Source organism: Thamnophis sirtalis, unplaced genomic scaffold, assembly GCF_051295495.1.
Source record: "Thamnophis sirtalis isolate CommonGarterSnake01/CBP01778 unplaced genomic scaffold, rThaSir2_p1.2 scaffold_4, whole genome shotgun sequence".
NCBI classification, from domain to species: Eukaryota; Metazoa; Chordata; class Lepidosauria; order Squamata; family Natricidae; genus Thamnophis; species Thamnophis sirtalis.
The window spans coordinates 40,277,407-40,304,132 of NW_028261384.1; the positions used below are offsets into that span (position 1 = coordinate 40,277,407).

The 26,726-nt window shown below is 41.9% G+C and overlaps 1 protein-coding gene across 1 annotated transcript in view; it reads left to right on the plus strand.

The window, feature by feature from the left end:
- The window catches only part of STK31 (serine/threonine kinase 31), a 71,843-nt gene extending 45,456 nt beyond the window's left edge, over positions 1-26,387 (plus strand). Inside the window, exons 18-23 of the mRNA XM_087714375.1 lie at positions 10,403-10,528; positions 10,777-10,863; positions 17,782-17,931; positions 23,225-23,350; positions 23,829-23,897; positions 25,649-26,387. Coding sequence (XP_087570501.1) covers positions 10,403-10,528; positions 10,777-10,863; positions 17,782-17,931; positions 23,225-23,350; positions 23,829-23,897; positions 25,649-25,909 — 819 coding nt within the window. The 3' untranslated portion in view covers positions 25,910-26,387. The remainder of the gene's footprint in view (positions 1-10,402; positions 10,529-10,776; positions 10,864-17,781; positions 17,932-23,224; positions 23,351-23,828; positions 23,898-25,648) is intronic.
- Positions 26,388-26,726: the final 339 nt, after the last annotated feature.

Genomic DNA, 26,726 nt, shown 5'->3' on the forward strand with positions numbered 1-26,726 from the left:
TTGCAAACAAATTACATCGTTCTTAAACTGTTTGAGATAATGAAATATTTTCTTCCTCTTCTGTGGAGAGTTCAGTCCGTTGACATTCCATGTTAAAATCTTAGTTGTCATCTTTGGTTGGTTGAAGCATTTTTAGAGCTTCCTGCACGGCCTGTTTAACCTTAGGTCTAGCTCCTCCCATTGCTTCCAGATTTGTTGTTGTAGATCCTTGATCGATGGCCGATGATTGTTGATGCTGTTGCTTTTTAGCTTGTTTCTCCATACGTCTAGTAGTCATGCGGCTAGGTCTTGGTTCCATAGCACCTTGCACTTCTAGAGAAGAGAGATGCTCCATCTTGTCTGGTGGTTGTGTAGTTTGCTGTCTATCCTGTCCTTCTTGTGGTCTTTCTCTAGGTCCAGATGGTGCAGGGTGTCCGGCCTTCAATATATTATAATAAAAATCTCGGGCTTTCCATACAGAGTTGAGGCGGTACCTTTGCTTATCAAATGTAAATATGATGCCGAATGGTGCATCCCATCTATACTGTATCTGACGATTTCTGAGTTCTTCGACCAAAAAAGCGTAGTTTCTCCTGGCTCTTAACATTTGAGGTGGTATCTCTTTCAAAACAGCCAGGTCTTGACCGCCAATTTGAAGCTTAGTGTTATAAGATGCTTGCAGTACCATATTTCTAAACTCTCTTGTAGTAAAATATATAACGATGTCTCGAGGAAGCTGCTTCTGCTTTGCCAGCCAGGAGTTAACGCGGTAAGCTTTGTCAATTTGCCAATCTTGATTGGTCCCTGGTCTTCCCATCAGGCGGTCAAAAGCTTCCGATAGGATCTGTTTCAGGTTCTCCTGTTTCTCCTCACGCAGCCCCCTTACTCTTAATGCGAACTCCATTTGTCGGTACTGTATCATAATAATTTCTTTTTCAGCATTTTCCACTTTTTGTTCCACCACCTCTGTTTTCAATGTCAAGTTAGCATTGGCATCATTAAGAACCTCTAGAGTATCTTCCACTCCAGAAATATGTTCTGTTAATACAGTTACAAGACTCAGCATGTCGTCTCTAATTTTATCAACCTTAGCATCAAATTTCTCATACAGCTCCTGTTTAAGTCCTTTTATTTCACTTTTAATTTCTTCTTTCATTTCTTTTATTTCCTCTTTTCTCTCCTGCTTTACCACCTCTCTATTATCTCTAAACTTATCTTCCATTTTAATTGTCTGTGCATTAAGAGCCTCGCTTAGATTACTCAGGAAAAATTCTTTCGTTAACACATCCCCAGCAGGGGGTGTAGGAAGCGGAGGCTGCAGCTTTGTGCCAGGCACTGAGGATGTGCCCCTGGAAGTAGAGGGTGACGACTTCAAGTTAATATTTGGTTTTGAGGCCATTTCAAAATTTATCTGCCTGCAGTTAATAAAACTCTATTGCCTGAATATGCAGCTTTAAGTAAAGAGGCTTTTATTTTGAAGTTTAAGGCTTGGCAAAACTTTCAGTGAGTAAACATTGTAACAAGACCATTCAGCAGATTCATCACCATTTAACTTCCAAATAAGCAAGGTTAATGAAGGAGTAAAATTCTTCTATTGTGAAACCAAAACAAATGATAAGCAATCTCTTTTGTTTTGAATTCTTCTGAGGATTAGCAAAAAGTGTTCGTTATTACCGGAGAAACCAGCCTGCTCGGCGCCATTTTAAAAGCCTCTGAGTAAATAATTTTTCGGAGGAGAAAAAGAAAAGAAGCTAAAATGTTGATAAGCAATTATTGTCCACAGTAAACGGATTCAGCTCGTGATAACAATAAATCAAACAAAACTTTGAGCAGAGTGGGAGAGACCTACTTTGTCCTGCACAAGGCAGTTTGAAGTTCCCAGCACGGACAGCCGTTCTGCCTTGGGCTAGCACAAAAGCTGCAAAAATCGAAGAGCATTTGCCAGCAAAACAGTTTCTTCTTTCCTTCTTGCCTGAAGGATAAGAAAACCTGATAAGACGTCAGATGGAAGATCCTCTAAACAGGTACGTAGCCAGGAATTCGGAGGCAGCTGATTTTTTGCTGCCCCCACCAGTAGGCTCCTCCCAGGAAGCCCCAAGAATTCCAGGAACTTTTATTTGCAGATGAAGAGAGGTTTAATAAAGAAGGAACCTTAAGTAGAAGACAGGAAGATATAACTGAATCCCAACTGGAGGGGCGAGAGATGAGAGAGGTCAGAGAGCGAGAGAGATATGGCAGAGAAGAATCAAGAGCAAGGTCACCAATTGAGACAAAATCTAAAGGTGCCCTCAAAGCAAACAACATGTAAAGGAGTTGAGGAATGGGAAACGAATATACTATCAGCAAATATAAATGGTCTTAACATAACATCAAAAAGAAAACGTGTACTGTTGGATTTATTGAAACAAAAGTTAGATGTAATCTGTCTTCAGGAAACCCACATTAAAGAGAAATATAATAACCTGTTGAAATGCCCAAAATTAGGTAAAGCATTTTGTTCATCAGCACAAACTAGAAAAAGGGGAATTGTGATGTATATAAAAGAATGGTTGAACTCCAAATTAATATATGCAGATAAAGAGGGTAGAATATTAATGGTGGAGATAACGAATGGTGGGAAATTTTTTTTACTAGTTGGAATTTATGCCCCAAACCAAAAACAAGAAAGATTCTATGTAAATTTACAGAAGAGGATAAATGAAATAAAATGGCAAAATATATGTATTCTAGGGGACTTCAACGCAGTAGTAGACGGTAAAATGGATTACAAGGGTATACACAAGAAAAGTACTTGAAGGAAACTATGCAAATATGGTGAAGGAACTAGACCTCTATGATGTCTGGTGAACAATGAATGACAAGATACAACAGTACACATTCTACTCTCAACCACATAATTCTTGGTCCCGTATCGATATGGTCTGGTCAAACCCGGAACTACTTATGGATACTGTAAATATTGAAATAACAACAAACAAGTGGGCCGACCATCATCCAGTCTTATGGCAATGGAAAGGAAAGACAAGGATAAAAGCTAGGTGGACATTAAACCAGAACATATTACAAGAGAAACAATTTGTACAATCAATAGAAAAGGAATTGGGATATTTTTTCAAAGAAAACCGTAAAGAGCAGACATCAATACAAAACGTCTGGGATACGATGAAGGCAGTCGTGAGGGGAACATCAATAGCCTATATAGCAAGAAGAAATGCATAGGGAAAAACTTAATATATTGAACAAAGAATTAAGAGAGATAGAACTGCTGATTCAGAAAGAGCCAGACAATATTAAATACAGGGAAAAAGGAGAGTTAATTAAACACCAAATAAATCTGATTTCTCAAGAGGAAGTAGCACAAAACATTAAGAGAATGAAGCAGAACTATTTTGAACATGCAAATAAAACTGGGAGATGGCTGGCTCACAAAATAAGAAAAGATGAGGCAAAAAGAACTATTAAACAACTGAGCGACGAGGAGGGGAACTTGAAACAGGAAATAGGGGAAAAGAAAAAGATTGTACAGAACTACTATAAGAAACTATATGAACCGGACGAAATTAGTGAACAAGACATCAGAAAATACCTAATAGAACAGAAACTTCCAGTCTTGTCGGAGGAGATGAGAGAGATGCTTGATAAGGGAATTACACAAGAGGAATTGAAAAAGGCCATTCAAAAACAAAAAAACAATAAAACACCTGGTCCAGATGGGCTTCCATCGGAAATCTATAAAAAACTCCAAAATACCGTAGAAGACAAATTATTAGAATTATTTAATGAGGCACTACAAAATGGTAAGGTTCCAAAATCATGGGGGGAAGCTTTCATTACCCTAATACCAAAGGAAGAGGCCGATAGTAGTAAAATTCAAAACTATAGACCTATATCCTTGTTAAACGCGGATTACAAAATTTTTATATCAATTTTGGCGGAAAGATTAAAAATAATATTAAATCAAAATATCCATTCGGACCAAAACGGCTTTCTCCCTAAAAGACACATTCGGAACAATACAAGAATAATAATTAACACCTTGGAATTCTACGAAACAAGATCTGAGAAACAATTAGCATTAATTTTTGTCGACGCGCAGAAAGCATTCGATAACTTAGATTGGAATTTTTTAATCACACAACTAAAAATGATGAAATTCGGCGACAAATTTATTAAGATTATAGAAACTATATATTCACAGCAATCAGCAAACATTATAATTAATGGAGAATTAACAGAGAGGGTACGAATCGGAAAGGGTGTTAGACAAGGGTGTCCGCTCTCCCCATTACTATTTATTATGTCATTAGAGGTTCTCCTAAATCAGATAAGATTAAATCAGGAAATTAGGGGTTTGACCATAAAAAAAGAACAATATAATACACAGGCCTTCGCGGACGACATGGTCTTTATTGTGGAAGACCCTCTAATCTCGGGACCGAAATTAATGAAGGACATTGAGGACTTTGGGCGTGTGGCCGGATTAAAAATAAATAAGGAAAAAATGATTATAAAGAACTTTCCCAAAAAACAGATAGAAGAACTAGAGAAAGCAATGGAATTAAAGGTAACTAAAAAGGTCAAATACTTAGGGATTTGGCTATCTGCGAAATGCTCTTCTATAAAAGAAGATAACTATGATAAACTATTACGAAACATCCAAAAAGATTTAAAAAATTGGTCGAAGCTACAAATATCATTGATGGGAAGAATCGCAGTAATCAAGATGAATGTCTTGCCAAAAATTCTCTATTTATTTCAAACGGCACCCGTCAAATTAGGATTTTTTTTTTATAACGATTTGGATAAAATGGTACGAAATTTTGTGTGGAATGGCAGAAAGCCTAGAATAAAATATAAGCATCTTCAAGATAAAAGAGCGCAAGGTGGAATGGGCCTACCGGAATGGAAAGCATATCATCAAGCAGCAACAACAATGTGGATAAAAGAGTGGGTAATGTTAACCAACAAAAGAATCCTAACGATAGAGGGCCACGACTTGCAATGCGGGTGGCACAATTACTTATGGTGTGAGGGAAATAAAGTCCACAATTATTTTAGAAGACACCATTTAAGAGGGGTACTGATTAAGGATTGGCTGGAAATTAGAAGGAAATTTTATATCCAACTACCCAAATGGATATCCCCGACGGAAGCCCTGATATACCCAAATTTGATAAATTTTGACAAAAATGTTATTTACAAACAGCTGTTAGATGATCAAAATAGACTAAATTCCAGGGAAAATTTGGCTGAAATGGGAATAAATATTGATTGGTGGCCATACTTTCAAATACAAAATAAATACAAATCAGATCTAGCACAATTTGGCTTTCAGGACAAGGACCAGGAACTGGATAAAATCTTAATAGGACCAGAAATTAATCTCGAAAATATATAACTGCTTGCTGATCCGAAAAATGGAAGCAGAAAGAGTGAAAGAAGTCATGGTAACCTGGGCGGATTAACGATAAAGAAGACACAGACTTTTATAAAGTCTGGGAGAAATTGTACAAATGGCTTGATGAGACAGTGAGGATTCAGATATAAAAGGAGATAGCTGACTAACTTAAAACGATCTAAGCAACAACTCAAATAAACAATACACAAAGACAGAGGGACAAATGAGAGTAGAAATGTATTAGAGGTGAGAATTCACCGTTGAGTAACACCATTAGACCACAACGTTGGAATAACTTGAAAAGCTGATAGGTAATCCGTTATAACTACCTGCATGGAATTAGCAACCTAGTTTCATACTAGGTAAGGCGAGATGAGCAATGGGAGATGAAAATATGTAAAGAGCTTTATCTATTTTTGTATCTTGTATTTTGTAAATCTTGCCTTTTTTATATAACTTTCAAATAAGGGGAAAAAAGAAAAGAAAAAGAGAACCAGGTCATCCCCTGAAGAGGAGAATATGTAAACACAACAACGGTTAGAGTGGATGGAGGGAGGAGTAGAAGGAAAGATAGGAAGGAGAGGAATAGGAGAAAGGGAAAGGCAGAGGAAGAATGGGAGGGAATGTAAGAGTAGGAAAGGGGAGGAATGGGAAGAAGAGGGGAAGGGTAAAGGGGAGGAAGGGGAAGGAGAGAAGGCAAAGGAGAGGCGGAAGGAAGAAGAAAGAGAAGAAAGGGGGGTAGGAAGGAGGGAGGGAAGCAAGGAGGGAAGGAAGGAGAGAAGGAAGGAGGGAAGGAAGGAGAGAAGGAGGGAGGGAAGGAAGGGGAGTAGGAGAGAAGAAACGGAAGGAAAGAGGGAGGGAGGGAAGAAGAAGTAGGACCGTTGTAAGATAAGATGGATCTATGGGATGATAAAAAAGCAATCTTCAAGTATATTGTCAACAGTAGGGAAAAATTGTTATAAATACATATTATTAATAACAGTTATGAGATCATATAATTGAAAAAAAAGTCTATACACAGATGTAAAAAAATCAGACCAAGATAAATACTTTCATAATTTTTCCATCTATAATAATAAACATATAAACTGTACAATTGAATTTGGAAATAAATATTTTAGTCTTTTTGGGGGGAGGAGGGGGAGGTGTAGGATGGCATGGCATATCTGGCCCTGGGAATCTTTGCCAATTTTTCCTTGTAAAAGTGCTCCAAATCTATCAGATTTCAAGGGCTTCTCCTGTGCATAGCCTTCTCCAACTCACCCCAGAGATTTTTAATTGGATTTCGGTATGAACTCTGGCTAGGCCATTCCAAAATTCTCTTGTTGATTTGTGTCGTTGTTGTATTGAAATGTAAAATTCCTCTTCATCTTTAGCATTTTAACAGCAGCCTGAAAATATTGTGCCAAAATTGACTTATATGTGGAACTGTTCTTAATTCCCTTTGCCTGGACTAAAGCCCCAGTTCCAGCTAAAGAAAAGCTGTCCCAAAGCATAGTGCTGCCACCAATATGCTTCACTGTGGATATGGTGTATTTCTGGTGATGTGCAGTGGTTTTTTTTTTTGAATTAAACATATTTTTTGGAATTATAATGAAAACGTTCAGCTTTGGTCTCATTAGACCATAATATATTTTCCGACATGTTTTTGTCAGACTTGTGTAGGTTTTTGCAAAATATATCTGAGCTTGTATGTTTTTGGTTGTGAGGAAAGGCTTCTGTCTTTCCATCCTGTCCCTATCCAAGAACTCTGACCATATGAAGAATATGGGAGATTGTTATCACATGTAATACACAATTAGTACTTGCCAGAAATTCCTGCAGCTTCTTTAATATTGCCGTATGCCTCATGGCAGTTTTTTGGACCAGTATTCTTGTTTTTCCATCAATTTTAGAGAGAGATCAATTTCTTGGTAATGGATGGTGCCATTTTTTTCAATTTGTTGGTGACTTCACTGTTCCATGATATATACCAGTGTTTCCCAAAGTGTGGTACACGTACCCCCAGGGGTACGGGAAGAGTTTGGTGGGGGTATGTGTTGCACCGGAGTTTGGTGGGAATCACGTGGGAATATCCACTGCACCGTGCTTAGCTGCGCCCACAGAACAAGGAAAGAAATAGGCGCGTATCGCAGTTTTTACATGGGAACTGGGGCCATCGTACATCGTATCGCAACTCATTATGGCGGGAACTTCTGCGCATGCTTCGCGCAGCTCAGGTTAAAATTAACCCGCATCTCAGATTAAAATTAACAACCAGGGAACCAAATTATGATGATCTGTCATCTCAACATAAACAATTTCATCCTCATTGAATCAAATTAATGTTCTTTATAATATAACTTTTGTTTATTTTGCATATGTATTAAAAAAATAAAAAATAAATGTATTTTGATTTTTATTAAAGCATATGTTTTTTATGAGGGGTACTCAGCATTACGAAAATTATAGAAGGGGTACACATATGTCAAAAGTTTGGGAAACACTGATAAATACAAAGCCTTGAAAAATTTCTTGTACATTTCTCCTTCCAACAGTGGGATTTCTTTGATGCTTTTTGATGCTCTTTACAGACAATGAATGGTTTTTGCTGAAAGAGGCAACTGAGTAAATGTCAGAAAAATCCCACTAGAACAGCTGAACTTTTTGCAGGCTTGATCAGAGTCACTTGACTACTTTTTAACTTCAGTTTGAATGTGATTGGTTAAAATAGCCACATCCCTAAGATATGTGCACTTATGCAGCCAAATTATTCTAATTTTTCATTGTTATTTTTTCCCTAAAAAATTCAGTTTGTTTTTCATTTGAATTCTACAGCTTATATGTTACAAGTACTCCTCGACTTACAGCAAAGATGATTAGGGAAGTGGAGAACAACGGTTGCAGGATCTGGGCATGTCTAGTTTAATTAAAAGAAGGAATAGGGGAGACATGATAGCAGTGTTTCAATATCTCAGGGGTTGCCACAAAGAAGAGGGAGTCAAACTATTCTCCAAGGCACCTGAGGGTAGAACAAGAAGCAATGGGTGGAAACTAATCAAGGAGAGAAGCAATTTAGAACTGAGGAGAAATTTCCTGACAGTTAGAACAATTAATCAGTGGAACAGCTTGCCTTCAGAAGTTGTGAATGCCCCAACACTGGAAGTCTTTAAGAAGATATTGGATAGCCATTTGTCTGAAAGGGTATAGGGTTTCCTGCCTAGGCAGGGGGTTGGACTAGAAGACCTCCAAGGTCCCTTCCAACTCTGTTGTATTGTACTTAGTGATCTTTTGAAGTTACAGCACTGAAAAAAGTGACTTACAACCATTTTTCATACTTATGATTGTTATAGCATCTCCATCATGTGATAAAAATTCAGATGCTTGGCAACTGACTCATATTTATGACAGTTCCAGTGTCCTCGGGATCACATGATCACCTTTTGTAACCTTCTGAGAAGCAAATCAAGGGGGGAGCCAGATTCATTTATCAACTGTGTTACTAATTTAACTACTGCAGTGATTCAGTTCCACCACAAAATCGCGGAGTACAAAATCGCGCTCGACGAAAGCGCGCATTTGACGTCATCACAGCGCGACGAAAACATCGCGCTGTGATCGAAAAATGTAAAAATAAAGCAAAAACCTTACCCTAACCCCCCCAAACCTAACCCTAAACCTAACCCTAAATCTAACCCTTAACCTAACCCTAAATCTAACCCTAAACCTAACCGTTAACGTAACGCTAAACCTAACGCTAACCCTTAACCTAACGCTAAACGTAACGCTAATGCTCTAACCCTAACCCTTAACCTAACCCTAACCCTTACCTTTATGTGAATCGGCTTGCTTTAATTTTAATTTTATTTCAATTTTTAATTTTTTTTCGTCGCGCTGTGATGACGTCACGTGCGCTTTCGTCGATCGCGATTTTGTCCTCCGCGGTTTTGACGGGTCACGCAGTGATTCACTTAACAACTGTGGCAAGAAAGTTTGTTAAGTGGGGCAAAATTCATTTAATAAATATCTAACTTTGCAACAGAAATTATGGGCTAAACTGTGGTTGTAAATCAAGCACTACTTGTATATTTAAGGTGAAAAAATTCTGAAGTGATTTATGTTGGTCTGAGTTTTACATCTCAAAATCCTGGCATTTAAACGGGTGTGTAGATGTTTTTTTTAATACACTGTAGTTTCAAGTTATTTGGTAGTTAATGGAATTATCTGGTTTTGCCCTTTGAATATGGAGAAATCAGCAATTTGAATCCATTTTTCAGAGACCAGGCTGGCCGAGATTTCTGACATTTAAACAAGCTAATTATTATGGCAACTTGAAATGGCGATAAGGCTTAGTCCCATTCTCGCTGTGCCAGTATTAGCAGTCATCATTCCTCTTTATTGACTTGACAGGAATTCAGAAACATGTGAAAGGTGACACGCATCCTAATCTTGGTGAAATTAGATAGAGCTTAGGATAGAGAAGATGATATATGTCTTTTGATAACTACCTAGAAATCAGAGGTGGGTTCCTACTGGTTCGGCCAAACCAGTAGTGGTATGGTGGCATGGGTTCCTGCCCCCAACTGGTTCTCTGATCGGCGCCATTGGCACCGCCATCTTGTTTTAAGTTCTACGCATGCACAGAACAAGTTTAATTGAATTGTGCATGTGTGCATATAGCACGCAAAGCGCACACTGTGCACAAAGCACACAGACAAGCAAACCAGCAGTAAAGCTGGGCGGAACCCACCCCAGCTAGAAATTACACATTTATGTAGATTATACACTACAGTTGTTGCCAAATATAACTCCTTTCCTATTCTAATTGTCATTGTTCTGAAAGTGAGAAACACAGCGTTATTAGGATGCAATTATTTTCATTTGGGCTAGAATATGTGCTTTTATTATTCACAAGAGTAAATATTCCATTGATTAATTCAGAAAATAAAAATATTCGGCAGAAATAGTTACCTTTTTCATATTCTGGGAAATTAGTTTAATAATCTCATGAAACAGCTTTTTACCCACCTGAATTTACCTTTTCAGGGATATATTATGGATATGAATATTGAAACCAAAACAATGGAAAGAGCAGCAAAATATCATAAAGTTTGGAAAGAATTAAGGGAGAAATCTTGTTTAATGCAACCAATGTTCCTGTTTTTATGCAAGGTAAATTGTACATCGAAGTGTATTTTTTCTTAGTTATTTCTGTGTAAAAATTTCAAAGATGTCATCATAGAAGGTACTTTCCCTGCTTTAAGATAGGACTCCTTAAACTTATATAGAGGATATAAGGACTAGATGACCTACAAGGTCCCTTCCAACTCTGTTAATCTGTTACAAATAGGAAAGTATTTCAGTGGCATGATATTTGATGTTTTCTGTTCCTGCACATAATGCTTTTGTTTTTATTTAAGCTTCATCCTATAGTATATCTAATGATTCCATATTATGCGGGAGCAAACCTGGGGGCACTGCAGATGACAGCACCTTTAAGTGTACAAGTAAGTAATTTGGTAGTGTGAAAGGAAACCGCCCTCTTGAATTTCTGAGCTAACCTTTTACCCTTGCATTCTTTAATTTTGTTAGATCTGCTAGCTGGGAATTCTGGGAATTGCCATCTTAAAGCATCTAGACATTATTACATTTAGGAAAAGAAGTTCTAATCAGTGAATTTAGTTTTTTTGCAGATCATATTATCTATATCTTCCATAGCTGCATAATGAAAGTAGCTTATGATTAACATTAAAACTGGGTATTCATAGCTGGAAAGCCTCAGAAGCATTCGAAATAGTTTTTATGGGTTTTCCATGGCTACCTCGTATGTATTTTGCTTGCATCATTTTTGTTTAAAAATACTTCCTTTAGTAAATTAAATTTAATATGGAACATCTTAAATCTCTTTGCGTGAATGGACACATTGTTAACTTTAGAAATATAGTTAAGAGGTTTCTATACTATATTGATTAATTGATTATTAATACTATACTGATTAATTGGCTGTTGAATATAGAATATTCAGAGAGAATTCTCCATTATTTCTCTTGGTCTGTGAATGTATATATGCAAGAGCTATGTGTGTATTCAGTGTCTCACTTCATTTTCAGTGTTATTTACAAGATAGCTTTGTTTTTTATCCGTGACTAATATTCCAAATAGCATTAATCCTGTGAACTATCAAGCTTCTTTTTTCCTGTGCACTGCTTGAGAGTCCAAGCATGGTTAAATTGCCCAAAGACTGAGTTCAGAATCTTCGGCTACGCCTTCTGCTCCTTGTTAAGACCAGATTTTTAACTCAGTCTGTCCATCAGGACTAATTTAACTGAGCTCTAGCTGTTTTTTTAATTAATTCAGCTTGGACTCTACAATTTAGAAGATTTATTTTATTTTATTTTTTATTTTGCCCCCATTTGTTGTGTGTTTTTTTAAAATTATTCTTTCCCTTTTCTCTCTTTGTGTGATGATCGTCGAGAGGTAAGAGAGGGAGAGGAGCGAGCTAGCAAGGGGAGTGCTTGCCTCTGTGCCTTAAGCGCAGAGGCTTCACTGGCTGGGAAGAACTGTGGGTGTCTCATACCGCAAACAGCTCTCCCGGCTTGAAAGTTTCTAAAAGGACTGGCTTGGAGGTTTTTTGTTTTTGTTTTCCTCTTGCAGTTGACATGGCTGCGTCCGCCATCTTGGAACACCTCCCTCAGCATGTGGCGACCAATCAGGAGCCTCTGCTTCACACGCTTTCTTGGTGCCGCTGGTCAGCGCTGCTAGGCTCCTGGGGAGGACCGCTCCCAGGTGGTGCGTGGGTGCCAGCAGCACCGCCGCCATCCAAGCTTTTAAAAAGCAGTTTCCTGGCAGCAGCGTTGCTTTGGCCACCACGTGGCCATTCCTCTGGTCCTCCCACCTCTCTGACGGCTTGCCGCACAGCCTCCACTCAGCAGCAGCGCCAGTGAGTTGATGAGCGACCACAAGGCTTCGGAGGCTGCCAGGACCATGTGGCTGGGCTTTTCCTCTCTCCAGCGTGCTTGGGCTGTGAGTCCCGGCAAGGATGCACTCCTCCCTTGGTTTCTAACTCTGCCACACCACCAGCTGTTGGATCTGCCTGCAGGATGCCTACCACCGCTTCAGAGCAGACTGCGACTTCAGGTCACGATAGCTCTGGCCCTCCTGAGGCCAATACCAGGGGCAAGGCCAAAGGGAGGAGCAGGATGGCAGGGAAGGGCAAGGCCTCTGTAGAAGCAGTCCCTTTGCCTCCACGCCAAGGCAGGACAGCCGAGCTCTGGGAGGAGGGAGATCCCCCACTTGTTCCCATTGGGCCTTTTCAGAGGGTAGAGGGGGGAGGAGAGGAGCTAGATTTATCCTCAGACAATTCAGTAGTGGGCCCCAGCTCTCCTGGCCCTTCTCTTTGGTCAGAGCCTGGCTCCCCTCCCGAGTCCCCTCCCAGGCTTTCAGGCCCAGAACCTTCTCCCCCCACCTTCTCGAGCCAGGCATCGCTCCATGGAGGACAGGGGTCTAGTGATTTCCTCTGAAATGCAGGAGGTGCTTGCACATGCCATTTCACAGGGCATAGCTGATCAGCTCCAGAATGCTCCATCAGTGGGTGGGTGCAGGAAGGAACCTGTGGCTTTCACTAGCAGGGTGAGGCATCCATCCCTGGAATCCTCTGTCATCGGTGAGGTTTCTGTTGGCGATGAGCAGGATCAGGATGACCAGGAATTGTCTGAAGACGAAAATCTTCCCCCTGACACCCCTGCATTCTCAAGTTTATTTAGTCCCACTACATTCAAGTCCATTTTGCATAAGGCTAAAGTCATCACGCAACTTGGCGTGCCCCTCAGGCTGGTCAGGGAACTCCCAGAGCGGACACTCCTAATCCAGGGAACAATATGTTCAAGAAGCAGGCTCCAGCCCAGGATTTGGTTTCTGTGCCTGAACTGTTTTTAGACGTGGTACAACATCAATGGAACTGGACTCCTTAGCTGCTCCCAATGGAGGGGACAAAAAACTACTCGGTAGAGGATTCTTTGGAGAATATTCTCAAAACTGTCCCCTGTAAATTCCCCTGTGGTCTCCTTGACATTTAATTCAGTTCTTCCAGCTGACCTCATTGAGGGCCTCAAGTCAGAGGATAGGAAGGCGGAAAAAGCCTGGAACAAAATTCTCAAGCGGCTGCTTGGGCCATTAAGGCTTCTTCCTCTGCCTCCTTCTTCAATAGGGCTTCCATCCTGTGACTGAAGGATCTTCTGGCTAAATTGCCAGCAGAAGACACACCTTTACGCCAAGACTTGAATAAAATCATTGCAGTGTCCCAGTACTCGGCTGACGCTTCATTGAATGCAGCCAAATTTGCCTCTAGGGCGCTGGCATCTAAGATAACATTTAGATGCCTTCTCTGGCCCTGTCACTGGCAGGTGGATATGGCCGAAATGGAAGCTCGCAGCTGCCTTCTTTAAAGGGGACAAGTTGTTTGTGGAGACTTTGGATTCGATCTTGGTTGAATCCAAGGACAAGAAGGTTCTTCCCACCAGTGCAAAGAAGCAGGATAGGAAGTCCCGCCCCTATTTTAGGAAGCAGTCCTTTTGGGCATCTGACTCCTTGTTCAATCCCTCAGTTCAATAGGTCGTATTCCCAATCCTCTGACAGGGCCGGTGCCAGAGGACCAGGAGGCAAGAGGATTCTACTCCATCCTGTTCCTGGTTCCAAAAAACCTAGGGGGGTGGCACGCAATATTGGACCTCAAGAAATTATCACATAAAGTACAGGAGGTTCAAGATGCCGTCTCTGTAAACCATCCTGGCGGGGATAAGGCACGGGGATCTTCTCACCTCAGTAGACCTAAAGGAGGCATATCTACACATTCCAGTTTGGCCACATCATCAAAGGTTCCTGAGGTTCTCCTATACTAGCCGACATTACTAGTACAGGGTCATGCCCTTCGGCCTGTCGTCAGCACTCAGGACCTTCACCAAAATTCTCTCAGTTGTAGCAGCAGCCCTGCGAAGAAGGCCAATTTGACTGGTCTGCTACCTGGATGACATCCTGTTACAGTTGTCATCCAGGGAGCAGGCGGTTCATGACCTCTGCACCACCATGAGGAGTCTCCAAGCACACGGATTCTCCATGAACCTGGAGAAGAGCCATTTGGAGCTGACCACCAGGCTCTTAACCTAGGAGCAGTGATAGATACCCTAGCTTGCAAGGTTTACCTATCACAGGACAGGTTATCCAGCCTGAGGGTCCTGATCCTCAAGGTACAGGGAGCATGAAGGGTGCCGGTGGTTCGTCTGTCCCAATTATTGGGAAAGGTGATATCCTGCATATCCGTGGTTCCCTGGGCAGCCCTCCATGCAAGGACTCTCCAGTGGCTCCTGCTACCTCACCAGAGGGCCAACAGGAGCAGTTCCACAGCACTAGTTCAGCTTTCCTCAAAAGCAAGGTGCTCCCTGGGGTGGTGGCTCTCTCTGGCTGTTGAAAGAGGTCTCAAGTTCAAGGAACCGGAGCAACTGGTGGTGACGACGGACGCAAGCTCATCTCGACAACCAGGTGACGCAAGACAGGTGGTCTCCAGAAGAATCAGCCCGCAACATCAACTGGCTCAAGTTGAGAGCTGTGAGACTTGCCCTTCGCCACTTCAAACGGCACATTCAGCATCACCACATCCTGTTGACGATGGACAATGTGGCCACCAAGGCCCACATCAACCAAAAGGGGGGATGCTCTCCCGCTTCCTCACGGTGGAAGCGGAGTCCTTGGGCAGATGGGCTGAATTACATCTTCAGTCTCTGCGGGCAGACTACATTTCAGGACTGGACAACACCCAAGTGGACTAGCTGATCAGGACCACCATAGACAATTCGGAATGGCACCTGCATTCGGACTTGTTCTTCGAACTTACCCAGAGATTTGGGAGTCCGACGGTTGACCTGTTTGACAATCAGGAGAATGCACATCTTCCCCACTTCTTCGCCCACTTCCACACTCCCCGAGCAGAGGGGAAGGATACCCTCTGCTGCAAGTGGCCACTGGTCTGCTGTACGCCTTCCTGCTTCTGCTGCTTCTCCCAGAAGTGGTTCGCAAGATCATTGCAGAACGAGCAGAGGTTCTTCTGTTGGCTCCCCATTGGCCCAGAAGGTCCCGGTAAGTCTGTTGATAGTGTCTCCTTGGTGCATCCCTCAGGAACAGGTCTCCCTCAGCCAGGGGGCCATCATCCATCCGGACAACCGGGGGCTGCAGTTAGCCTCCTGGCACTTGAGGGAGACTTCTAGAGGAGGGATGGCTTTTCCCTGCATGATCCAGACCATCCAGGCGGCCAGGAGACCCGCTACTGTCAGAATCTATGATTCAACTTGGTCTATCTTTGCCACGTGATCTCAATTTGGTTACCACTGCAGTACCACACGTCTTGGACTTCATGCAGGAAGGTTTGGACAAGGACTCCAAACACTCCGGAGACAGGTGGCAGCTCTGGCCACTGTCTAGGCTGGGCATCCATTCAAGACCCTCAGCAAATTGCCGTGCGTGCACATCTTCCTCAAGGTCGTCTCGAATCTACGCCCTCCAGTTATTGATCGCTACCCCACGTGGCAGCTCTTCGTAGTTGTTCAGGCCCTGACTTCGCCCCCTTTCGAACTGCTTCATTCTGTTAGTCTCCGACATCTGACTCTTAAGACCGTTTTCCTCATTGCCATTACTTCAGCGTGGAGGATATCGGAGTTGGCAGTCCTGTCAGTTCGGGATGATTTATGCATCATTCATCCAGACAGGGTCATCCTCTGCCTGGACCCGTCATTTATTCCCCAAATTAACACTTGGCTTCACAGATCTCAGGAGGTGATCTTACCAGATTTTTGCCACAACCGAGGCATACCAGAGAACGTACCTGATATAAACTGGATGTGCGACGGGCCCTATGCAGATACCTGAAGAAGACAGTGGAATTTCGCAGGTCTGAGGCATTGTTCATCTTTTTTCAACTGGTGTCGATGGGGCAGAAGGTACATCATCCACCATCGGGTGGTGGCTGAGGCCTTGCATTGCCTTGGCATATGAACATCAGTCCAGGACAGTTCCACGCAACACCACTGCCCACTCCACGAGGACTGCTTCTACGATGGTTACCTGGGCAACCCAGGTGTCAATAGAGGACATTTGTAGGGCGGCAACCTGGTCATCCCCCTCTTTGTTTATCCGGAACTATAACTTAGACATGTTTGCCTTGGCTGAAGCTTCGTTTGGCAGATGGGTGCTACAACAAGTTCACTCTGCGGCTGAACCCTTGGCCTCCTCTTCTATCCTCCCTGGGGACAACTAACTTGGGTATGTCCCATGCTTGGACTCTCCAAGCAGTGCACAGGAAAATGACTATTGGCTTACCTGAAGGATCCTTTTCTGTGCAATGCGGGAGAGTCCATCACCACCCTGCTCTGTGTGGGCCCAGGGTTCGGGACCACCTGATTTTCTCATGCCATCTCATCACATCTTCTGTACAGGCATTATTAAAAAATCTGGCCTTAATGAGGAGCAGGAGGTGTGGCTAAAGATTCTGAACTCAGTCCTTGGACAATCAGACTAATGTAACCATGCTTGGACTCTCTTGCAGTGCACAGAAAAGGACCCTCAGGTAAGCCAATGGTCATTTTCTGATACGTATTGTGTGTGTATGTGTGTGTATCCTCCTTCAGCCATAGATAACTGACCTTCCCGGAGTAAATGCCAGTCCCCATCAGATCCACCTGGTATTTTTCCCCTAAGGTTGATTTCTGCCTATGTAGGATGTCCTTGCCCTATTGAAACAGTCTGGCCAAGAAAAAGGAAGAAGTTGGAGTCACCCCCTTTTGACCAATAGCTGAACAATGTAATTTTTTAAAATGTACACCTGTTAGTTATCTGTAGGAGATAGAAGCAATATTAATTCCACGTTCTCATATTGTAGGGCCTATATTTAATTTATGTATTTGCTATAAAATTGACCCTAGTTAGCATTTTTCTGTCATCCTCATTGTTTCCTACTATTGCTTTCCGGGGAATAAAAAAAAATGTCAGAAATGCTATACTTAGAACTTTCATCTTATGTCTTATTTAATCATTAGCTGGGTGGGTGATCTCCTTCCCCAGAAGAATGATGCAGTAATAAAAAGGATTCTGTTCTATGGCTGCTAACATATTTTAAAGTTTAAACAGTTATTAGTTTTTAAAATAACAGTTGGCAAAATATTTTCACCTTTGAAATCTGAATTGATTAATTGTCATAGGCTACTGAAAGAAGCCTAGAAAAATTAATCTTGTTTAGGAAATATAAATTTGGTTTTATAAAAGTTTTGAAAGTAGTTTTGCCTCTTGTTTTTTTATTGGATATATAATAAGCATTTTTGAAATACTTCTGGGAATATTTTGGCACTGATCTCATTGACCTTTCTTGCAATCATTTTAACTAGGAAACATTAAAGGTAATGAAAGGAGTGGCATGTGGTCTGAGTGTACTACACAAAGCTGATATAATTCATGGATTGTTGCATAAAAACAATGTCTTTGCATTGAACCGAGAAGAGGGAATTGTTGGAGATTTTGATTTCACCAAATCTGAGGTAAAAAAATATTTTCCTTATAAATAAATAGGTATTTTACACATCCTAAGATTAATAGCTTAAATATTAAAATTTTAGGATGTGTAAAATCCAAGGAATTTGAGGAATTACTCAGTTTAGTATTTTGATACTGGCATGTTGTTTTTGTTAGCAAACTATAACAGAATAATAAATCCATCAGTAATAATATGATAGGGCCTTCCAAAAACATAACAAGGTGGGGATCAGTCTTAATCTTTAGAGTAATTATATTCCATAAGGAGGGAGCCATCACCAAGAATGCCCTATTTTTTGGTCTCAGCAGATGCATTTCTGTAATGGATGGAATCAGTAATATACGTTGTCTTCTTGCCCTGGAAGCTGAGCGGATGTAAATGTGGAGGAGGTAGTCTTTCAAATAAACTGTCCCCAGCTATGTAAAGCTTTCAAGGTGATAACCAGCATTTTAAATTGCACCTGGAAGCAAATTGACAATCAGTGCAGTTCTCCCAAAAGAGGTGACACATGCAAATCTATTGTGCATCATTTTGCAAGCCGTTGCAGTTTGAGTCAACTTCTGGATATTCTTCAAGAGTAGGTCCATGTAGACTTCATTACAAAAGCCCAAATAAGAGTTGACCAAGATGGGTGACTGTGATAAGGACACATTGGTTCAGTAATAGGCATTACAAGCATATAACGCACAGTTGTGCAAAGACTCATGTCATCTTATTTATCACCTGATCCTCAAGTTGGAGTTGCAAGTCCATGACAATCCCAGGTGCAACTTCACCCATAACCTGCAGCAATGCAACATCATCCATAGCCAAATACGATAATTTCACCAAGAAATAAGGCAGGGGTTTGTAACCTTAAACACTCAAAGAGCCATTTGGACCTGTTTCCCACAGAAAAGAAAACACCGCCACAAAAGCTGGGTGGATATGGCCAACTCAACATCACTCACTCACACCCAGTCATGTAACTATGCCTACCCAGCAGGTCATTAGGGCAAAGAACTACCGGGAATCACAAAACTCTTGACATCTCCTCCTCCTCTCTATCTCTGTCTCTCTTTCCCCATCTGTATCTGTTAACCCTCCCCCCTGTTTCTCTCTCTCTCCCTCTCTCTCCCTCTTTCCCCCTCTATCTCTCCCTCTCTATCTTTCCACCTCTCCCTCCCTCTCTCTCTATATATATATGTCTCTCGTCTTTCCCCTTCCCCCCTCTCTCTGTATCTCTATGTCTCTCCCTCTCTTTCGTCTCTCTGTCTTTCTCTGTATATCTCTCTCTCCCTCTCCTTCTCTATCTTCCTCTTTCTCCCCCATCTGTATCTCTCTCTCTGTCTTTCTCTTTCTCCTTCAATTTCTGTGTCTCTCTCTCTTTCCCCCTCTCCCTTTCTATCTCTCCCTCTCTCTGTATCTATGTGTGTCTGTCTGTTTCTCTCTGTGTGTGTGTCTGTCTCTCTGTGTGTATGTGTCTGTCTCTCTCTGTCTGTCTCTTCTCTCTTTCTCAGAAAGCAGAAGCTGGACCAACCCAGTGAACTCTTCTTGTGGCTCTTCACTATTCCTTTTCTTTCTTCTTGGCAACTTTTTGGAAATCCAGGCTGCCTGAGGAATGAGCGCAAGCCATGGCGGAAGCTTCCCTTCGGCCAACCCTGCTCTCATGGCATCCTGACTGGCTGTGGTGGGGAGGTTACCCATGAGTGGGGAGACACTCCTCAAGTGAGCGGCCAGGCTCAGCCAAAGCACAGCAAAAGCACAGGGGATCATGAGAGAGGGAGGAGGAGGCGGGTCGTAGACAGGTCGTCTACCTGTCATTACGCCCCTATTTCCTTTGACGTCTGACCCTGCTGGCTGGCTTCATAGAGGGTTCTGTGGTTTGTCATGGGGCGACATAAGACCTGGCAGTTGGCCTTGTGGCCATTGACCTGGTCCCTTAGGATACCTTCTAGGCCTTTCCTATACTGCGGCCTTTCCCTTCTTCTTTGGTTCGCGGTTTGCTCCAACTCAGACGGGGCTCTTTTAACTGGCTTTCTACTCATGCCTGTTCGACACTGGATACTGGACATTGAACTTAAGGCATTCTATCATAGCCCTCCTGGAACTTTTTGGACCTCTCTTTTGCAATATCACTTATATCATCTCCTGCGCAAGGAAGAAAATTACTTCCCCTTTATATCTTCGCGAAACCCTCCTGACTGGACTCTTGGCGAACCCACCCACAAACTCTATTTGAATTTGCACTGTTTTTAACAACTGCGCAATTTTCCCTTTGTTATGGTGAGTGCATGTGGTATGTGTGTGTTTGATTGAATGATCCCACAGTTTTAATTTAATGAATTTTTGCTTAGCCATTTTATCGTATTGCTGTATTTTAATTAATGGGGTATGCATGCGCAGAGTGCTTGGCCGGTATGGATAGGGGGACTGAGAGTGCGGCCCGGAGCCCCCACCACTGAGTGCACAAGCAGAAGTGGATGGGGGCCCGGATTTGCCTCTCGTCTCAGAATGTGTGGTATGACTGGCCTGCCTGGGAGAATGGAGGCCATGGGAGGGGAAGTGGGGCCTATGGGTACGGGGATGGGCCGGTGCATCCCGGTCATAGTTGGGAGAGGCAGGTTTGACGGGAGTTATAGAGCTAGCCATTACTGGGGAAGGAGGGTTCGCTACATCACAGCGATCCCCCCTTCTGGCCTTGTTAGCTCCACTCCAGGACCAGATGGCGAGAGTTGTCAGGGTCCTGGTCTCAGGCTGCTGTTGCTAAATGCCAGGTCTGTGGTTCACAAAGCTCCCCTCATCCGGGACCTAATATTAGACAAGGGGGCATACCTGGCATGTATTACTGAAACCTGGCTAGGCCAAGAGGGAGGAGTCCCCCTCACTGAAATGTGCCCAGAAGGGTTTCAGGTGCTCCACCAGCCGCTCCACCAGAGAAGGGGTGGGGGAGTGGCTGTCATCATCCGAGAGTCACTAGTGCCTCGTAGGATCCCTGCTCCAGAGACTGTCGGGTGTGAGTCCTTTCTGGTGAAGTTGGACCTTGGGGGTCAAGTGGGTTTGTTTCTAACGTACCTACCTCCCAACTGCGTTACAACAGCCCTGCCTGTGCTCATCGAGTAAGTAGCCGAACTGGCGATTGAGTTCCTGGACTCCACTTGCACGGTACCAGCCGAGATGCTGGGGGAAGGTCTTGATCGGATCTTATGGAGCGAGTTTCAACCTGTGGACAAGGAAGTGGAGGAAGTGGACAAGGTCATGGGAGCGGTGAGTGCCTCCACCTGTTTACTGGACCCGTGTCCCTCCTGGCTGATCTCGACCAGCAGAGAGGTGACACGTGGCTGGCTCCAGAGGATTGTTAACACTTCTCTTTGCGAGGGATCCTTCCTGCACCCCCTAAAGGATGCGGTGGTGAGATCCCTCCTTAAGAAACCTTCCCTGGATCCAGCCATCTTGAACAACTATTGCCCAGTTTCCAACCTCCCATTCATCGGGAAGGTTGTTGAGAAGGTGGTGGCCTTTCAACTCCAGCAGACCTTGGATGAAACAGATTATCTGGATTCCTTTCAGTCGGGTTTCAGGCCTGGTTATGGCACCGAAACTGCTTTGGTCGCGCTGATCAATGATCTCTGGCGGGCCAGAGATAGAGGACATTCCTCTATCCTTGTGCTTCTTGACCTCTCAGCGGCCTTCGATACCATCGACCACGGTATCCTTCTGCGACGGTTATGGGAGGTGGGAGTGGGAGGCACCGTCTTACGGTGGTTCTCCTACCTCTTGGACAGGCCGCAGTTGGTGTTGGTTAGGGGACAGAGATCGACCCCTAGGCCCCTCAAATATGGGGTGCCGCAGGGTTCGATCCTGTTCCCCCTCCTATTTAATATCTACATGAAGCCGCTGGGTGAGATCATATGCCGGCACGGGATCAAATATCATCAATATGCGGACGATACTCAGTTGTATCTGTCCGCCCCGTGCCAACTCAGCGAAGCAGTGGAAGTGATGTGCCAGTGCCTGGAGGCTGTCAGGGTCTGGACGGGAGCGAACAAGCTTGCACTCAATCCTGACAAGGCCAAGTGGCTATTGATGCTGCCTCCCAAGGATAGTCCAGACATTCCACCTCTTAGCCTGGGGTGTGAAATTATACACCCCTCAGAGAGGGCCCGCAATTTGGGTGTCCTCCTGGACCCACAGCTGACGTTAGAACATCACTTGTCAGCTGTGACCAGGGGGGCTTTTGGCCAGGTTCGCCTGGTGCAGCAATTGCGGCCCTACCTGGACCGGGAGGCACTTAGAATGGTCACTCACGCCCTCGTCACCTCAAGACTGGATTACTATAACGCGCTCTACATGGGGCTGCCCCTGAAGAGTGTTCGAAGACTACAGTTGGTCCAGAATGCAGCCATGCGAGCGATATTGGGTGTACCTAGATACACCCATGTTACACCTATCCTCCGCGAGCTGCACTGGCTCCCCATTGGTCTCCGGACGCGCTTCAAGGTACTAGTCGTTACTTTTAAAGCCCTACATGGTTTAGGACCTGGCTACCTGAGAGACCGCCTCCTGCCATTTACCTCCCAACGACCAATAAGATCGCACAGGTTGGGCCTCCTTCGGGTACCGTCGACCGGACAATGCTGGCTGGCGGCCCCTCGGGGGAGACCCTTCTCTGTAGCTGCGCCGGCCCTGTCGAACGAACTACCCGTAGAGATCCGGACCCTCACCACTCCCGGCCTTCCATAAAGCCACCAACACCTGGCTGTTCCGGCAGGCCTGTGGCTGTTGATTAATATCCAGCCCCTCTTGGTCAGAATGGATGTTGTGTTAATTTTAATATTGTATTTCTTATTTTAAAATTTCAAAAAATGCTTTTATCTTGCCTGTGAGCCGCCCAGAGTCCCTATGGGAGTAGGCGGCATACAAATTTCATTAAACTAAACTAAACTAAATCTCAACTGTTCTTTAGAGCCCATTGTAAGAAAAAGTCTCCTACAAAAGAGACTTGTGAGACTCTGCAGCCAGAGTGTTTTGGATAACAACAACCATACCAGCTTCTCTTTTTGCAGGCTGACCTGGCATTTAAAAGCAACAGCTTAAGACCTGCTTCGCTGTTGATCTGCTGACCAGATAAAAAGGCTGAGTTTAAGGAGCTGGAACATGCAACCAGTACAAGAAGTCTCCTGCAATTATATCTCCCCATATCTGACACCACTGAAATAGAATACCTGAATGGCATTAACAATAATAAGAGTTCAATATGATGAATGGGGTTAAGAGTCAAAGCCTGTGTATTAACCTCTGGACTGTTTTACTTTCAGAGTGAGCGCGCTTTGTCAGATTCTATGACACTGAATGGCTTGAGCTTAATTTCCCCTGAGCTAAGAAAGGGTCAGCCACCTTCTCCAGCTTCAGATATGTATGCTTTTGGTTGTCTGCTTTACTGGGTATGTAAATCTTCGGTAACAGGCATTGCTGTATCACAGTATAAATCATCTCACTCCTGTTTTGATAGCTTTGTGTTTGCCTAAAGAAATATAATGCTTCTTGGAGAAAAAATATGGTAACCAATATAATAAAATGAATATTTGAAGATTAAAGAATTATAGTTTCCATAATTATCAAATCAAATTTTGTTTACTGCACTTTTTGTTGATATTGATTGGTAATCTTGCCAGTTGTGTCAGGAATGTTCATTTTGGGCCAGTCTGGTCTCCAAGTGGATTAGTACTTGCCTAAGAAGCCTAGCACAGGAAATTGGGAGGTGGAGGGGGGAGAAGGTGGGAAAGTGGATAGAAGAGCAGAACCGGATGAAGATTATGCAGGAAATTCAGTGCTGAGGGAGTGGTTAGGGGAGTAGTTTGGGTAGTGCAATGTTTTGTTTATTGCTATTAGGAATAATTTTGTTATCTTTTAAATGTGTAGCTACTTATTGGAAAGGAAGAAATCAAAACAAACATAGATGGAACTCCTCAAGTTGATGCCCTTGCTATGGTATGGTTTTTTCCAACCGAAATGTTTCAAATTTAACTGACTTTTTAAAGGAATGTTAAATAAAAATAATTAAGACAAGGTTATAAGTGATATAAATTGACAACTATTCATACAGAATCTTTCAAAACATTTTCATATTGCTGATGAAAAGATTTGATATAAAATATGAAGAACAGAAGGCTACATATTGTTCAAGAATTGCTAACTAATTAGAATATTTTACATAATTGCAAGGACTGGTTCTGGAAAAATGAAATATAACCACATAAATAAATAAACTGGAGCAACCCAATGGAAAAAGATTACACTATTGCCAATCAAACAATATAATAAGGAATATAATATTCAATTACCTATGCTAATTTATAGAACTACCCAATTCATCAGGAAACAAATACTGGTAGCCTGGTTAAAAATATATATATATATAAAGTAAGACATAGTTCCCATAAGATTATAAAATAGAAACCATCTTGCTAAGATCTGAGTCACATGCAAAATCAGATTTCCTAACCTCCTCCCCCTTGCTAGTCAGAGGATTGAAGTTTCTTTGGATAACAAGAAGAAGCTGCTAGATAGAGGTAGAGTGTAACACCTCCCCATAGATTCAGATAAAAGAGAAAAACAGTCAAAGCGTATGCCAATAGTTTTTCTTACTAATTTTTAATATTCTAATTTTTTCTTTGGAGGTACACTTTACTGTTACAGGTTGTAATGACTTAAGCAAAACAGCTTCATTTAACAACCCCACACCTTGCAACTCTGAGTAAGGGGAGATGCCACTGAAGGCCTTGCAGGACTACGCTTGCTCCAGGGCCCAACAATGTCCAATTCACTTATTTGTGTTTGACAGCGTCTGAGAGAGGCATCCAGCCCAATACAGGATCAGTTTCTGACAAACTCATTCTCTTGCCAATTTCATACTATTTTGTAAGAGGTTCTATTCTCACAGTTCTGTAAAGGTTTCTTTTAAAGGAGGCACAATTTTTAAAGAGTTTCTATTTGTGGAGTTTATGGATCCTTAAAGATGCCAACAGGTTGTGAAAATAACACCTGCATTATTTGTATTTGATTCTTGTGTCATTTATTTTATTTTAACAATAATTTAGATTTTTTTTCAGTGGTGTATAGGATATCCAGCCATGTTGAGGTTTGCACTCTCTGGATTCAATCCTAGCTGTTTCATGTGCATATAAAAGTCACTATTCGTGCTATATTTTTCATTGTTCTGAGTTTCTACTTTATAATATTTTTTTTTCACTGAATTTGCAGTTTACAACAATAATAATATATTAAAGTTGTATCTCATCTGATTATAACTCTGGGCAGCTAATAACAACTAAACAAAGAAATTATAGTAAAATCAATACAACATAAAAGATAAAGATAAAATATGGGAAGCATTATGGACCAGAAGGAATGAAGCGGAGCCTCTCACTCTCTCCACCTGTGTGAGGGGTCTTTGTTTTTCTAAAAATAGTGTATACATTAGGGGAATCTGCATGATAAGCTCAAAATTTGCAAGATGGTGGATGTGACATGTTCAGAGATTTACAATATATGAACATGAGATCATGGCCACCATCTTGCTGGTTTTGCCTTTCATCTGCAGTAGACCAAGCACTTTGTTTTCTATTTCAGAGATACATATTAAAATGTTAATTACTCTTTTTGAAAAATAAATATTCTAATTTATTGATTTTGAATAATTGTACTTTGAGTAATATTTCATGCTGGCTTTTTTTTTCAAGGATGATAAAGTTAAAGCTTTACTTTCACAACTCCTTTGCTATGAAAATCGGATGACTGCAGAACAGGTGTCGAATGCTGACTTCTTCTTGTCACCTGACCTGATTTCAGTTCCACTGGAAAGTGAGGGCACTGAATATGTCAATGGAGAACAGAGTTCAGAAAATGAGGTGTCTGATGAAAGGCTGAATAACAAGAGTGAACCTTCACCAGAGAAAGATTCTGATGGGTATATGAGTGATCAAAATGCAAATTATAAGTAAATAAGATCAGGGCAACCTATTAATCTCAAGCCTTAATCATAGTTAAAACAGCAGAAGATAACAATGTATAGTACTTTGAAAGGTTATATACATATGTTTTATGCTTTTGTATTCATTTTTTTCAACAAATGTGATACGTATCTATAACTTCAGTTATATTTTCAATTATATTATATTTTTGAATGTTAAAATTCTCTCTATCTACTGTCAAGTATTCTTTCCACTTGTCTTATAGAAGTGAAAAACCACAAAATACAGAAGCTTTACATATTATCTTAGAGAATTCCAAAATTACATTCTTTAAACTAACCAGAGCTAATTTATTTAGTTAGTTAAGATTAGAGTACCCATAAATTAACATCTGGTATTGTTTTGGACATTAATGTTGCTGAATTGTTTGTAATTGTATTTTTTTCCTGTTCAGTTACATGTTTGTTTTTGGAATAACAATATTAAACTATCAAAATTTTGAAGCAAATGTGATATTTGGATAAATCGTGTTTTATAAATTAGAGAAGTTGATCTTAAATTTATATGTATCCATTTAGAAGAAGTGAATCTTTTGCAGTATCGGGCTGCAACTCCCCACTAGATGGAGACCTTGCCTTTTAAGCAGCAGAGCTGAATTGGCATATTTAAGAGCAGCAGATGGTGAAATGCTGCTTTTGACTCTTTCAAGTTAACTGGTTGTATATATTGCTATTTAAGGAATTTACAAAACCATTAATTCTGTGAAAAATGAGAGGCTGCCTCTAAATATGTAAATAGGTAATTCTTGTGTTCAGTTGGAGAATGTAGGATTGTATCTTCTTCAATT